This window comes from Neopelma chrysocephalum, unplaced genomic scaffold, assembly GCF_003984885.1.
Source record: "Neopelma chrysocephalum unplaced genomic scaffold, ASM398488v2 Primary Assembly neopelma1_44, whole genome shotgun sequence".
Classification (NCBI taxonomy): domain Eukaryota; kingdom Metazoa; phylum Chordata; class Aves; order Passeriformes; family Pipridae; genus Neopelma; species Neopelma chrysocephalum.
This window is the reverse complement of record NW_020897703.1, coordinates 24,233,921-24,247,747: the sequence shown is the minus strand read 5'-3', so window position 1 is coordinate 24,247,747 and position 13,827 is coordinate 24,233,921. Positions and strand designations below refer to the sequence as shown.

At 39.6% G+C, this 13,827-nt stretch overlaps 1 protein-coding gene across 4 annotated transcripts in view; it reads left to right on the top strand.

Annotated features, from left to right (window-relative positions):
• Positions 1-13,827, top strand: part of ADCY5 (adenylate cyclase 5) — a 207,951-nt gene that overhangs the window by 125,701 nt on the left and 68,423 nt on the right. For all 4 annotated transcript variants that reach the window (XM_027679003.1, XM_027679004.1, XM_027679005.1 and 1 more), the window contains one exon: positions 1,156-1,277. In XM_027679003.1, the coding sequence (XP_027534804.1) occupies positions 1,156-1,277 (122 nt within the window). The remainder of the gene's footprint in view (positions 1-1,155; positions 1,278-13,827) is intronic.

Genomic DNA, 13,827 nt, shown 5'->3' with positions numbered 1-13,827 from the left:
TGCAGATAAAGAAAAATAATGACAAAAATGGCACAAGTTTATGGGATTCTTCAGCTATTCCAGTGTACTGCCTGCAGGCTGGACCACAGTGGAGCTGATCCCAAAGGAGGTGCTCCCCACCTTCTTAAGCTGTAGCAAAAACTTCTTTTGGACTGTAAGGGGTGTGACTGAGAATAGAATGAAGCTCTGGGCAGAATTCTCAGGTGTGATTCCTGAATCACACAAATACATCCCTGGGGCACAAATTGCCTGCAGGTTTAAATTCTATAACTTCTGTGTGAAATTGGCAACAATTTAGAATAGTAATAAGCACTTGGGTTTGTGTGAGTTTGTGTGAGTTTTTAGGAAAATCACCAAAGTCATAGTTTGGTCATTTTTGCAAACTATACAGAACAGTTTGCAAAATAATGTTACAGAAGTCACACTAAAGCTATTATCAATAAATGAAAGTGCCAAGTGAGTGGCAAGGAGAGCTACAACTTGTTGATGACAAGGGTGGTTATTGAATATACTCTTATAGGTGGGTGGTTGGGTTTACAGGTCTTGATGCAATTGGGCACTAATAGTAGTTTTAAGCATGGAAGTATAATGCTGCTTTGTAGAGTTGGGCTAACTCTTCATGATGGTTTTATCAGGGCATTCCCATGACTTTTTAGCTGCTAAGAGCAGGTTTGTGCCTGCTGGGGGAATGTGCTTAGATGATTAGATAAGCAAGGAAGGAATTTTAAATGGTGCCCAAGGGTGTTGGGGTATCATTCCTCTGTTAGGTGAAGAACTTCGTGGTGGTGTGCAGAGGCTGTGTGGGAGGTCAGACAGTACCATTTATCAGAGTCCTTCCAAGAATGGTGCATAGACACTTTTAGAGTTGCATGGTTCCTTCATTTGCAAGAACTGGCAACCATGAATCGTAAGCTCAGTGCATCTGGAATGAAAAATAATAATTTTTCTTCTAAAATCATTGAATTCTTATTGCGGGGTTGGGACAGAATTGCATATGACTGGTTAGGGGATCATCTGCTGGGTTTATGGAGACCATTTTGCTTGGTTGTTCCCATCTCCCACCAAACTGATGACTCACTTCTCCCCAGTAAGGAACAAAGTGTTTGTTAACTGGGCAGCAGGTGTTTTAATTGGTTCATCTGTCTGACTCCACAGGAGCGTCTCCTGCTCTCTGTACTTCCTCGACATGTTGCCATGGAGATGAAAGCTGACATTAATGCCAAACAGGAAGACATGATGTTTCATAAGATCTACATCCAGAAGCATGACAATGTCAGGTAAGAACAGCAGCCCATCTCCCAGCCATGGGGCAGGAGGGACCCTCCCAGTGCTTGGCACTTAACACCCAGGGACAAAGATGACAGTGACCAATAAACCAAAATAAATGTAAAGACTATAAAGTGTCACTAGTTGACTTTTGAATGTTTGTTTATAGAATGGTAGGAGGATTGCCACATTCCTGCAATGTCTTCTTTTGGGAAACAGCTTTGACTGATTTCTTTTGTTAAATTTTTCTTTCCGTTTTCCTTTTCTGGAGTGAGTGTTGGTGGTTTTGAGAAGGTGATATGTTTGGGTTCAGTTATTTTTTGACAGTTACAGGCACCCTTCTGATAAGACCTGATGGAATGCAAGTCAAAGATTGGGAGCACTTTCTGCAGGGTGGATTGTAGATCACAGCTAAGGTTAGGATCTTCTGGAGTGGCTTCTGCTAGTTTGGAATTACAAGCAGAGGGTCAATTAGTGACAGCCTTTGGCAGCTTCCCAGTCAGCCGGTGATGTGTTGCTCCTCGGTCTACCTGGATGAGAAGGACAATGTGATGTCCAATCTCTGGCAAGTCATGCAAAATCAAACCCAGTCCGTGTTGCTGGGGTAGTCCAGCCCCATGAACTTCTGAATATCTGCTGGTTCCCACTGTCCAGTTTCACAGGGAAGAGGCAATAAAGTAGTACTTTAGTGGCTTGATAGCTTTATGGGCTGCAGTTACAAAGTTTAACTTATTCTTGATGAATTTTACCTCTGCTGTTGTACCTGGTCTCTTTGGGGATCAGTTATGTCTCAGCTAAGCCAGGTCCTGGAACCGTGTAACAGCTCTGTCAGTCTATAAATACTTCTACAGAAACACAGAAACTGGGGACAGAGAGCTTCACTTCTTCCCTTCTCCATCTCCCCTTCCAACAAGTGTTTTTCTTGTAAATTCATTGTGTAATCCTTCTCTCTTACGTAGCTTTAGTATGTTGATGAATTGTATTTTCTGATACTTGGTGCTCAAGAAATAAAAGGGGTTTTCTTATCTCTCTAACGTACTGCACCCTCCAATAGTTGATGTGGAGAAATCCTCATGAAATTCTTATGCATTCAAAGACATTGCCTTAGGATTGAGGATGTCAGGGAGAGGTAATGTACAAGCAAAAAATTGAGAGTTGTTCACTGTTGAATGTAGACTGATATAAAAATCACTGAAATCAGGGCAAGTCTGTGTGCTTTAGGTTTTTTTGGTTGTGATTCAGTAAAGAGATAAAGATCCACAGCAATACTGAAGACAAAAACATTATCAGAAATCAAGAACAATAATGGTTCAGTGATGAAAAATAAAGAATATATATGGTGATGAAGGGGAGGGGAAGAGGCTGTTTAGTGTGCCCTCAGCAAACTACATGCTACAGTAGATTAAGTTTTGTGTCTTCACATTCATTTTTTCCTTAATAACACTGAGCTTGTCCAAGAAGGTGTGTAAATTTCTTGAGATAGATAAATTTCTTGTTAATTACTTTTTTCCAGTACTCAAAGGTCAACTTGACATTCAAACTGGGTGTGATTCATCAGATGTGGCATGAGACTATGATATTATATCTTTCACATCAATTTCCATATGTCTATTTGCAGGTCTGAAAGTTGTTCAGGACGGTCAAATGTTAGTAAAGCTGATTATCTCTTTAGGATGATACTGATTTAAAATTTCAATTATATGACTTACATAAACAAAAACCACATAAACAATAATGAACTAATTTTACAAATGAAAAATTTTAAAGGGAGGTGGGAATCTGATGGAACAATTGTGATTGGAAAACATAGCCCAAAGATAATGGCTGGTATGGAGACATGGACATCTCAAAAGATGCAACAAAAAGTGGCACATGGTCCAAAGTATGGAAAGAGAAAAGAGTTTGTGATGATTTTCAGTTATGGCTGTGAAGTAATGTGGAAGGTGAAACACATGTACATAAATGGGTATATGGACCAGTCAGTTCCTTGGATTGTCCTGATGGGTAGCTAACAGGACACTTGCAAACATTTAATTTTCACATCTCGTATATTTATTGAATAATATAAACATTTATGTAATAGATTCACTTCTGCGACCTAAAAGTAATTTTAACTTTGTTCCTCATGGTAATGAATGTTGAGGAATCAGGTCCCTGCGGTTGCTGACTATCTCCAGTGCAAAGGGATGCTAAGATTTCAAAAGATCTTGCAAGGGGAAACAATTTAAATGATATCTTCCTCAAAGTGTGGGCTTTGTTGTCTGGTGCCTTTGAGGTCCTAAATCAAGGCCCACTGAAATCATGGAAAAGGCTGGAAAAGTGAGATAAGAAACAGGAATAAAATAGTATGTGCTGAGAGCAAATATAAAGTAACTTAGGAACATCTCATCTTCATGTACTTTAGGGAAATGAATAACTAAGTAAGAATACTGAAAAAAGGAAACATGATTTGGAACAAATGACTCATTTCACACTAGGAGTTCAGCATGGAGCCTCTGCTCTTGCCTGGGTGCACTGAAACCGCCTCTAGTGGGAATGACTGCGGATGATTTTGAAGCATTTACATGCACACAGAAACACACTGGAGGGAGGAGGTAGCATCTCAATGATGTTGATTAATGAACTGGCTGAATAAAGGCAAACATGCTCTTTACTTTGCACGGGGAAATGCTCAAGGGGAGGCTTTTGAGATGAGAACGCTCCAAGCAATTTTGTTTTGTGTTCGTCACTATTCAAAAATGTCATAAGATCTAAGTTTTTATGAGCTAAAGGTTATTGTGTCAAGGCAATTGAGAAGTATGTGAAATCGGTGCAAGGGTGCTGTGCCCAGCCATTGAATCTGGCTTCCTGTTGATGATTTATCAGCAGGAGCATTTCCTCTGCAGTTCGTAGGAGCGGGAAGGTCTGTGTGTCTGCACAGAGGTGTGGATTTTCCTTCTCCTTCTGTTGTATTCAGCAGTTCTATTTTCTCACTCTCCCAGATTACTTATAAAGGTAGATTTTAAATGAAAGTGTATTGGATGGGAATTTTCATTAGCTGTTGATTTAAGAGTTTGATTGCTGTCGTAATACCTGGAACCTGAGACCTTAATTTTTACTGGATCTTCAGAGTGAGGCTGCTCACCAAATTCAAAATTAAAATGGAAGTAATGAGCCTCACTGACACTGGAGGTTTCCATCCAGCTGGGTTTATCTTGAGTCGTTTGAACTCAGGAGGCACAGGACCAGAGCCTCCTGCACTTGGCCTGGTTTGACATTTTGTATGGGAGAAGTTTACTAAATTCTGCCTCAGATAAGATTAAATATTTTAATTTTCAGGGATGATTGGGTCTGGGCTTTTGGGACCACCTCTAATTTTAATTAAAAAACAAACCCAAACCACTCTACCATCAAAAAACATTTTTTTTTCTCTTTTAAAATGACATGTCTTTAACTATCCAGTTCTGCTGTGATATGCTTTGTTTTAGATACTAGGTCACATGCTTTTTTTTTTTTTTAAAGTTACACCTTTTTTTTTTTTTTTTTTTTTTTTAAGAAAAATGAAGTCAATTTAAACCTGTGTAGAAAAGATCTTCCTCAAGTACCGGTAGTAAGTCTGTAAAACACAGCCATGATCCTTTAATAAGGGGCAGTGCTGCCATGATATTGCTTACTGTGTTACACTTCCCTTAGAGGGAAGGCTATCTCTCTGTTCAGGGAAAGATTTTTTTATGCAAAATACTGTGAGTTTTTTTGACCTGAATGGGTAAAAGCAAATCTTTTTTAAGCCTTATCAGGACTTCCTGGGAATGAGTTCATAATCTCCTGCTTATTGTTATGGAAAGTTAAGTTCAGAGACTAATTTATCCACAATGAAAATATAATTTCCTGTCATTTTTGGCAGCAAAATTTGTTTCAGGATTATGTTCTTCTGAAGAATTTAGGGTGGTGATGAAACTAAGATGAAAATGTTTGGGGTTAATACACTCTTGATTCACGTGAACAGAACCCTTTAACAGAGAAGGAAACCATTTCCTGTCCTGATTTATTGAATGAGAATTAACTTTGACAAATCCAGAACCTCAGAATGTGATTTGACCTTTCCCACATATCTGTGTGTGTTAAATATAAAGTCTATTGTCATAAGCAATCAGGAAAGGAGTTCCCAAGACTATACAAGTAATTTTGGGTAAACAACAAGGTGAATTATGTAACTAAATTGGTTCATGTTATCATGAATGAGATTATGTTTGATAGACAAACCCTAAAATATGCATAGATAATATTGTTTATCTATCATGCTTCCCAGGCAGAATTTTAAATGTTTTACATTACTATTGCTATTTATAGTGTCTCACTGCAGTGATAATGGCTTTAATGTTATCTAGGTTTGGCCAAATATAGTAATCTCTGTGCTATAAAAGGAGGCTTGAAGTCCCCTGTAAAAGGATAAAGGTTGGCTTTGTCATTGAAATTCTTTTGATGAACTGTTTCAAGAAGCTTATTTTAGGGCTGGCATCCAAGTGCAGTAAAAGTGACAGTTTCCTCTCTTCTCCCCTTCACATAATTCTTATGAATCATGTACTCAGCAACATTAACCTGTTCTCAGAGTTTTTTAAATGTCTCTTGACAACTTGAACTAAACCATTTGCAGAAATGAAACAAACCATTTCCTTTGTAAATGAAAAACATTTGTATCTTGTCTTCTGATTTAATAACGTTCTAACACCAAAAATTTCTCCCCTTAAAAATGACCAACTAGTTGCACTTTATCTGACTGTCAGAATATTCAGACCAGCTGTGTCAACTTAACCTCTTCCCTTATAGGTGTCGTGATGCTTAATTAGTTGCTTATGAAGTGTGTTAAATTCTTGGGTGGCAAGGTGCTATGGAATTGTGAGCTATGACATTTGAGGAAAATTTCAACTAAGCAAACATCTTTTTCCTCCCTCCTTCCGCTGTCCTCACACACAGAACATCCAGTCTTAATGTTTCTTGGTGGTAAAGAACTTATCAATATAAATAGTAGAAAAAAGCTGAACTCTGATTCAGTGAGTAGGAGGGTTCCCAGGACACAGTTGTAACTGGGCATGTCAGGGCTTTGGCTTCCCAAAGCAAGGTGCTGCTTAGTGGTATATTCTTGTTTTGGGGGCTTGCTAACAGTGCCTTTTGAAAAGCTAAATGGGTTTATAATGAGACATATCCTACCAAGCCCAGGTCAGACAGCAGATTGCCTTTGGAGGTGGTTATACCAATGGAGCACTTTTGCTCAGGAGCTCATCCAAACTCTATTTTCATGCTTTGTCATAGGAGGTTATTGAAGCTAATTAGAAACCAGTTTAATTTTACTCTCCTTAATAAATAAAACTACAGTATGGCAATACTTCTAACAGTTCTTCTATGGATATTTTCACAGATTCTACAGTCTCTCGTCTGAGCCAAAGTTTGTGTAGCTTAAATTTCTATGGAAGGCCTCTCATTGCCAGGAAGGGGCAGGAGCAGTAGCTTTTTTCATATTTACTGTATAATCCATCTTTCCGCTCATCTTCTTTCTTTTTTGTGGGGAGGCAGAATGAAAATTGATGGTTATGTTTGAAGATGAGGAAGAGCAGCATTAAGGAGAAAGCTCAAGAGTTGGTTTTATCCATGTCTTGCTTCCTGGTGCTGCCAATCTGTGAGCTTTGATTTCCCCCCAGAATGTGTTCATGAGTTGGTTGGTTGTTTCTCAGAATGGAATCTTGGAAAGACCTCTCCCTCCTCTTCTTTATTTGAGGCATATTTGAGGCCCACAAGCAGTAGAAAGTTACTTTTGCAGGTAGGTGGGGGAAACTGTGTAGGTTTTATGTGAGTTCAGAGGCCCCCAGCATGTAATTGCTGTAACTTCTGGTTGAAGCTGTAGGATGAGAAAAGTGAGTAGGAGGGAAATGAGCCTGCCCACACCTTTCCCCAAATGACAGCAGTGAATTTTACCTATGTGAGAACTCTTCTCTTTGTGTCAAGAGCCAGCTCCTTGGAGCTTCACCTGCACCTTCTGGGGGTGAGTCTTTGCTTTTTAATGTTGCAGAAAATTTAACTTTAAAAAAAAGTTAGCAGTAATTTTTAGGAAGCATGGAAGTAGGTTTCACCCACGGAAGGTGAATTACTCTGCTCTTAACACCACTAATCACTTGACTCTTCCTAGCCAATTTGTTGTTTTCAAGAGGAAAAACCAGTGTCTTTTGGAGAGCAGCATTCAAGCTAAAATTCATGTGTAAAGAAATTCACTTATTTTGCAGCCATTGTTACACCTGGACTTGACATCAAAGCTGTGCAATAACCACTGTTAGTGGTTCAGTCATTAAAACTTCTAAGCTAAAGAATGCAGCAGGTTTATATATTTTAGCAAATCTACCTCTTTGTGCATATGCACAGCAACCTTTAAGAAGAATAAATACTTGTTTAAGTGTGATCTTCCTCTTTGAACTGGGAATATATTGTGATCTTTGTCCCTACTGGGAGCCGTTGGTGTCTCCAGGGGCATGAGTGAGCCTTGTACTCTCTGAAGAACAAAACAGACAAATAACTGGCTGCAAGGCACCCCACTGGATGCATTGCTTAAACATGTGTGTTGTAATAAAGATAACATCCCAAAAGTGCAGTGTGCCAGGTGACTGCAGATCTGCAGCCACCAGCAAGCCATCAGCAATTAGGAAGGGCCTGTGATGTATAATTCACATGCTCCTATTCTGAGTTTACACAAAGGCCTGTGAAGTTCACAGGGTGATGGATTGAAGAGTGTTAGATGTTTTAATGATGAAATACTGTGAATAGTAATTTGGAGAGAATAATGAAGGTGCCTGCAGAAGTTTACAGAGCAGTGTTTTAACTCATCAAGGGTATTTGATTTCCCTTTTGTTTCAATAGTACTAAAAATAATTAAATTTTAAAATGTACATCTAACTGCTAATTGGCCTGATTTTAAAAAATTTATCAAATTTATAGGGGAAAAAAAGCATAAAATTATGTTTATTCAACTAATTCACCCCCAGTCCTCTGTATTCTGCAGTAACCTTGACAAGAAAAATTGAGTATGCTCTGAACAAAACTTTACTTTTGTGAAGACTTGCTTTTACAGGCTTGCTTTCCTCCTTAAAGACTTGGTTAAATTTCAGATGATGAACTGCTTTGTCATGTAGTTAACATGCAAAATGGTTTTAAGAACTCTGAGTTTATATAACATTTGAAGAGGTTCTTGTTAAAATCATCCTACCTTTTTGCTTCCTCCTTAGACAATAATGACTGAAAAGCAAAAATGAGTTAAACTTTTTAATCTGTAATGCACTGAACTTTGCAAAACTATTTAAAGCCATCTTATAGAAGCTATAAAACAGAGGCACAGTTTTGGAATGGAGATGGATTAACTTCTCTTGTCTTATACTATATTTATATCCCTCAACAATTGCTGCTAATTTGTGCATCTGTTCTTACTGGTGTATATATAATTTTGACACTGGATAAATAATGAATAAGAGACAAAAGCTGAAACCAATTAGTGGAGAAGAGCTCTCAAGTGGTCTGGCATCCTGTGACTCGAGTTAGTACATTGCTAACTTGAGTCTGTGTCCTCCAGTAACTGAAAGTCATGTTGTATGTTTTAAACTTCCTCTTTTTTATTAATTTTGCTTTATAGTAAGTGATGAAAAAGTTAGGGAGAAGCTGGTACTGACTGTGCAGACTGCATAATTCCGTAAATGGTGTTTTTATAAGAAACCAAGCTAAGAGCAGGTCACTTCAGAAACAGAGCTAACAGAAATGAGGAGCACCAGAGGACTGCACAAAAGAGCACAGGAGGCAAAAGACCAAAGAGATTAAATTAATTTCATCTCACGCACCCCATTGGCATGGCATTGCCCTTGGGGAATGATAGAATTGCTCTTTTTAGAAAACAGAGATTTTTCTGTGTCCATTTGTGTTTCTGTTACAAAGCCCAAGAAAGATGCACACAGTTTTAAATGGCGGAAATAAGGATTTATAAGACCGTGGACATTCTGAGAACTTGGAAGTTTGCAGATAGTTTTCAGAGATTAGAAAGAAGCGTATGTGCGATACTATTTAAAAAGCAAACAACATGTAAAAATATAGGTATTATCTTCCCTAGCCAGCAGGGATCTTTGTGGTTGCTATATATGTGTTTGGCAAATATCTGAAGGCCTCTAAGGCACCGAGAAAGTCTAAGGATGTTCTTGACCAGTAACCATGTCCCTATTTGAACAAACCTTCTAAATGAACCCCTCAAGTATATATGAGGATCATCAATGCTTGAAATCAACTCCCTCAACTCTTGTTCTACAGAACTGACTCTGAAGACCAAAAACCTGTTGCAGTGATCACTTGTAAAACTTGGGTCTTTGTGACTATCGTCAAAATATTCTCTCTTAGCCTTCTGTTGCAGAGATCTCCCCAGAAAGCAGAATGCAGAAGGCTGGATGACCAGGGCTTTGTTTGTGTGTAAGATCATCTGTGAATGCCTGTTTGTCCCCATCAGTAGTTGTGCAGAGCATCTGGAAGCACAAACTTGCCCTCTCACATGAAGAAGAAGTTTGAACGTATGAGGCAATGGGGAATTTTTCCAGCGGAGGTACAGTAGTGACACTTTGATCCACCGTGTCAGCTCATTCTTTTGGAGTTTTTTGATTTCAGTGGTTTGGGTACATTTTTTAACTGTGAGCATCATTCCTTGCAGAGGCTGATCACGCACTGGCTCCATTCCTGCTCACTGTGGGGAATGTTGCTAATAGAAGGTTACTAGGACAACCCTCCTCCTTCTGACAACTACTTAATTTCTGTTATCTCCCAGACCTGGCAGACCCATACATCAATATGAATGCAAGAGCACTTTGGAGAGATGCTTTGTAATATCCTGGACCATGAAGGAGCTGAGAGACCTATGTCCAGAGCTGATGGGATATTAGTGGGGAGGGAGGTAGGCAAAAAATACAGTAAAGACAAAAAACCTTGGAAAGAAAGAAGCAAATTTACCAATTGTTAGTAATGACTGGAGGGAAGGAGAAAGGAGAATGGAAACCAGACAGAAGCAGTTTTAGATAGTGGACATTCATGTGCCATAGCAGTTCTGGTGGAGAGGCTCCAGTCTTAGGAACATGCACATCAATGCACTGCTGCTTTGTGCCTTGGCTGTTTCCAAAGAGTGAGCTAATAAGTATCAATTTGTTGAACAAAACAAACAAAACTTTGGCTTCTACTCAAGGGAACTTGAGCAATTGCAGTTACAGATCAGTCTTCAACAAAAGCCAAGAGCTGATCCATAAAAGTATAATTATTCTGTTTCATTTGGAACCTTTTGTTCTGGATTGCATTCAAAACTACTGTAAGCCCCTTTGTAAGATTCGTTTTCTTTCTAGGCAGGAGAAAAAGAGGCCTTTTGATTTAATAGTTCTACTTTGTTTCAATTAAAAAGGAGATAAAACTGGAAAAAACTCACATAGTCCTTGCTTTTCTTCCCTAACATGCTTCCCTTCTGTCAAATAGCAGCCTGCAGGTCACAGCTTAGGATGACAGGTCTCATGTAGAGACAAAGTAGTGTTATGGAGTATAAATGCTAGGTGATATTCTGTTTTTAAGGTCCAGTATTCTTTGAAATTTTCATCTGCAAACTGAATAAAATTTTGTTATTGAAATTGGAAGTGATTACAAATTTCTTGCAATGCCTAGAAACATTGAAATTGCAGATGTGGCTTACCTGCTGAGCTGCTTTTTCTTGGAAGTATGTAATGGTGGAAGGAGTAAATCAAAAATGGTATCTTGTCTGAAAAATTAAAAACTGAGTTTGGCAGTGATTTCTTTAACTGGGTAGTGAGACTGATTAGAGTTCAGAAATGCCTGGTTCCCATTACAGAAACATCCCAAAGACTAGATCTTGAAGCCTCTGCCCTGCCTGGACTGCTGAGGAGTTGTGTCAAAGGAACTATCAGGGAGTATGTGCAAACATGTGCTCTTTGTGCTGGGACTTCTCATGAGTGCTGGGGACTTCTTGTGAGTGCTGGCTGTATCTGCAGGGGGAGTGAGTGCTGCATTTTGGCTGGGGCCAAAATGCCAAAGGGGCCTCTTTATGTTTCCCACTAAAATGAAAACCCAGCGAAATTAATTAATTCAGTTGACATTCCATGTAGCAGAAAGTGCAACACAGAGGTATTGAAGATCTGAAGAGACAAGTGATGAGGTGTGGCAATGAGGCACACCGTGCTCATCCGGGAGTGTAGAGGCTCGACCCACATGCTGGTGTAGGTTATCTGGATTCGGTTTTCCCATGTACCAGAGGGCGTTTGAGGCCACATCTCCTAGGAGAGGCCATAAACAAAGAAGGCATCCTCATTCTCTTTTGTTAACTGTTTCATTTTTTTATATAAAAGAATCAAACCCCGGAGCAGCGGCTTGAATCCCACTGTCCCATGTCACAGAGCGCACCATGATCAGTAGGGCAGAGCGGAGCGCTTGCTGTCTTTGCCTTTAATTATTCTCAGTATTTTATATGTAATGAGCAGCTGCAGCATGAGGTCCTGAGGGCACCCCTGTTCCCAATCCAAAATAGCCAATTGTCCAGTTCAGGCTGGATTCAGGCAGAGATAAAATTAGATCCATGTTTTCTCACATCTCGGGTGAAGGGTCTTATGGGACAGTTTCCTTGCTTGCATTCTCACTCTATTTCCTTATAAATAGCAGGCATTTGAAAAATACTGAAAAATCAAGAATACAAATTTCTGTATGCATTTCTGTACCTTAAACATGTGCCAGTCTGTTGTGACAGGCTAGTGGTATTTTATCTGGCAGGAATTTTGGGTTCTCAGGAAAGATTTGGCTACAGTCATGAAGAAGGCAGTACAGATGTGGTAGGGATGATCTTAAATGCTGGACACATACTGTTTCTTATTGTAGCTGCTGACTTAGTCTGAGCCCTGTCTGTATTTCTTCATTCAAACAAACAACAACCAAAAAAAGAAATTAAATAACAGTCAAGTATTCCTGTAAGATGCTATCACAGGACTCAAACTGAAGTGAAAAATTACCTGCCAGGGTTTCTAACCTCAGTGGTCCTTGATTAACCACAGTATGTCTGAAGTAGCTGGGAGATGCAGAGGCCAGACAGTTCCTGGGGATGATTTGCTTTTGCCTTTGACCGCTGTTAACTTCTTTTCTGGTTCTGTTTATAAGGATTCTGGTGACTGGCTGTTGTAAGCAGGATTTTTTTTCAGTTGCATAAGAACTGAGAAAACAGTATCTGTCTGACTCTTCCACAGTGAATGGCTTTCAAGTTAAGCCGTGGCTGCAGTTATTGTGCTCTAGCTGTGACACTATAAATAAAGTTATTAACAGCAATATGTAAATGGGTTTCTATTTTTGTTTCCTGTATTGTTTGCAAAATCTAGGGCAGTTATTCAGTAAGAATCATCTGCTGTTTAGCACTGAGCCTACCAGCATTTGATGCTGTGTGGGCTGTTGCTTTTCTTTCTTTCTCTTTTTCTTTCTTTCTTTCTCTCTCTCTCTTTCTCCTTTTCTCTCCTTCTCTCTCTCCCTTCCTCCCTTCCTCCCTTCCTCCCTTCCTTCCTTCTTTCCTTCCTTCCTTTATTTGCTTTTAGAATCCAGCACTTTTGCAAGTTTGTTTATTGTACTATATAAGAAATAGAGTAGCTGTACTAAGCATTTTCAGGCTTCCAGAGAGTGGCTTGGTACTTAAGAATAGAGTCATCTCTTGGTATCTGAACTATAGGAGCATTAAAACCAGCCATACAAACACCAAATCCCACAGCTGCCATTTGCCTTTGTGCACATCTTGGATATTCCAGTTTGTCCAAAGATCTTTATGGTTTGTGTTTTGTTTGCGTGCTCTGTTTCCTTCCGGTGCCCTCTCCATTGCTCCAGGTCTGCCTGACAGCCTCAGGCCCTGTTCATGCTGGAAACCTGAATTACCACGTTAATTCAGGCAGTTACAGCACAGACCCCGAGGGAGAGAACAGATGTGTTGTTTAAGAAACACTTTACTACAGTCATGGCGACTCCTGTCTGGAAGAGCAAATTATTCTAATCCAAGGCATCTGTTAGAAACCTGAATGTGTCTATGCTGGGGACAGGATCTGTGTGGCTGTTAGCATGGATACTGTAAATGACATTTCACGAGGCAGTTTGTTCAAACTTCTCCCTTCTCTGCAAGTTAATTTAGCTCTGGCTCCCCCAGATTCCCTACAGGAAAGTCCCATCCTGTTTGTACTGTGACTCATTAGCCACAATTTTATTGCCAGCTGTGTTAGCCTTCAGATGGGCATGTGTCCTCCCAGGCACTTAAATTCCATTTCATGCAGCTTTGTGAAAGGCCACAGTAACATTGGGACAGTAGCAAGCTGTGTCTCCAGTTTCCCTCCTCACTTGAAGTAGCAGATAGTTTTGTGGTATATATGACAGATGAACATACAGGAGTGTTTTGAAGTTGTGACACCCACTGTTCTGAACTGAACTTAGCCTTTCAAATGCCAGGCACTATATTTTGGTTTTTTGTTTTTCATCTTCAAGCCAAAATTGCTGCTACTGCAG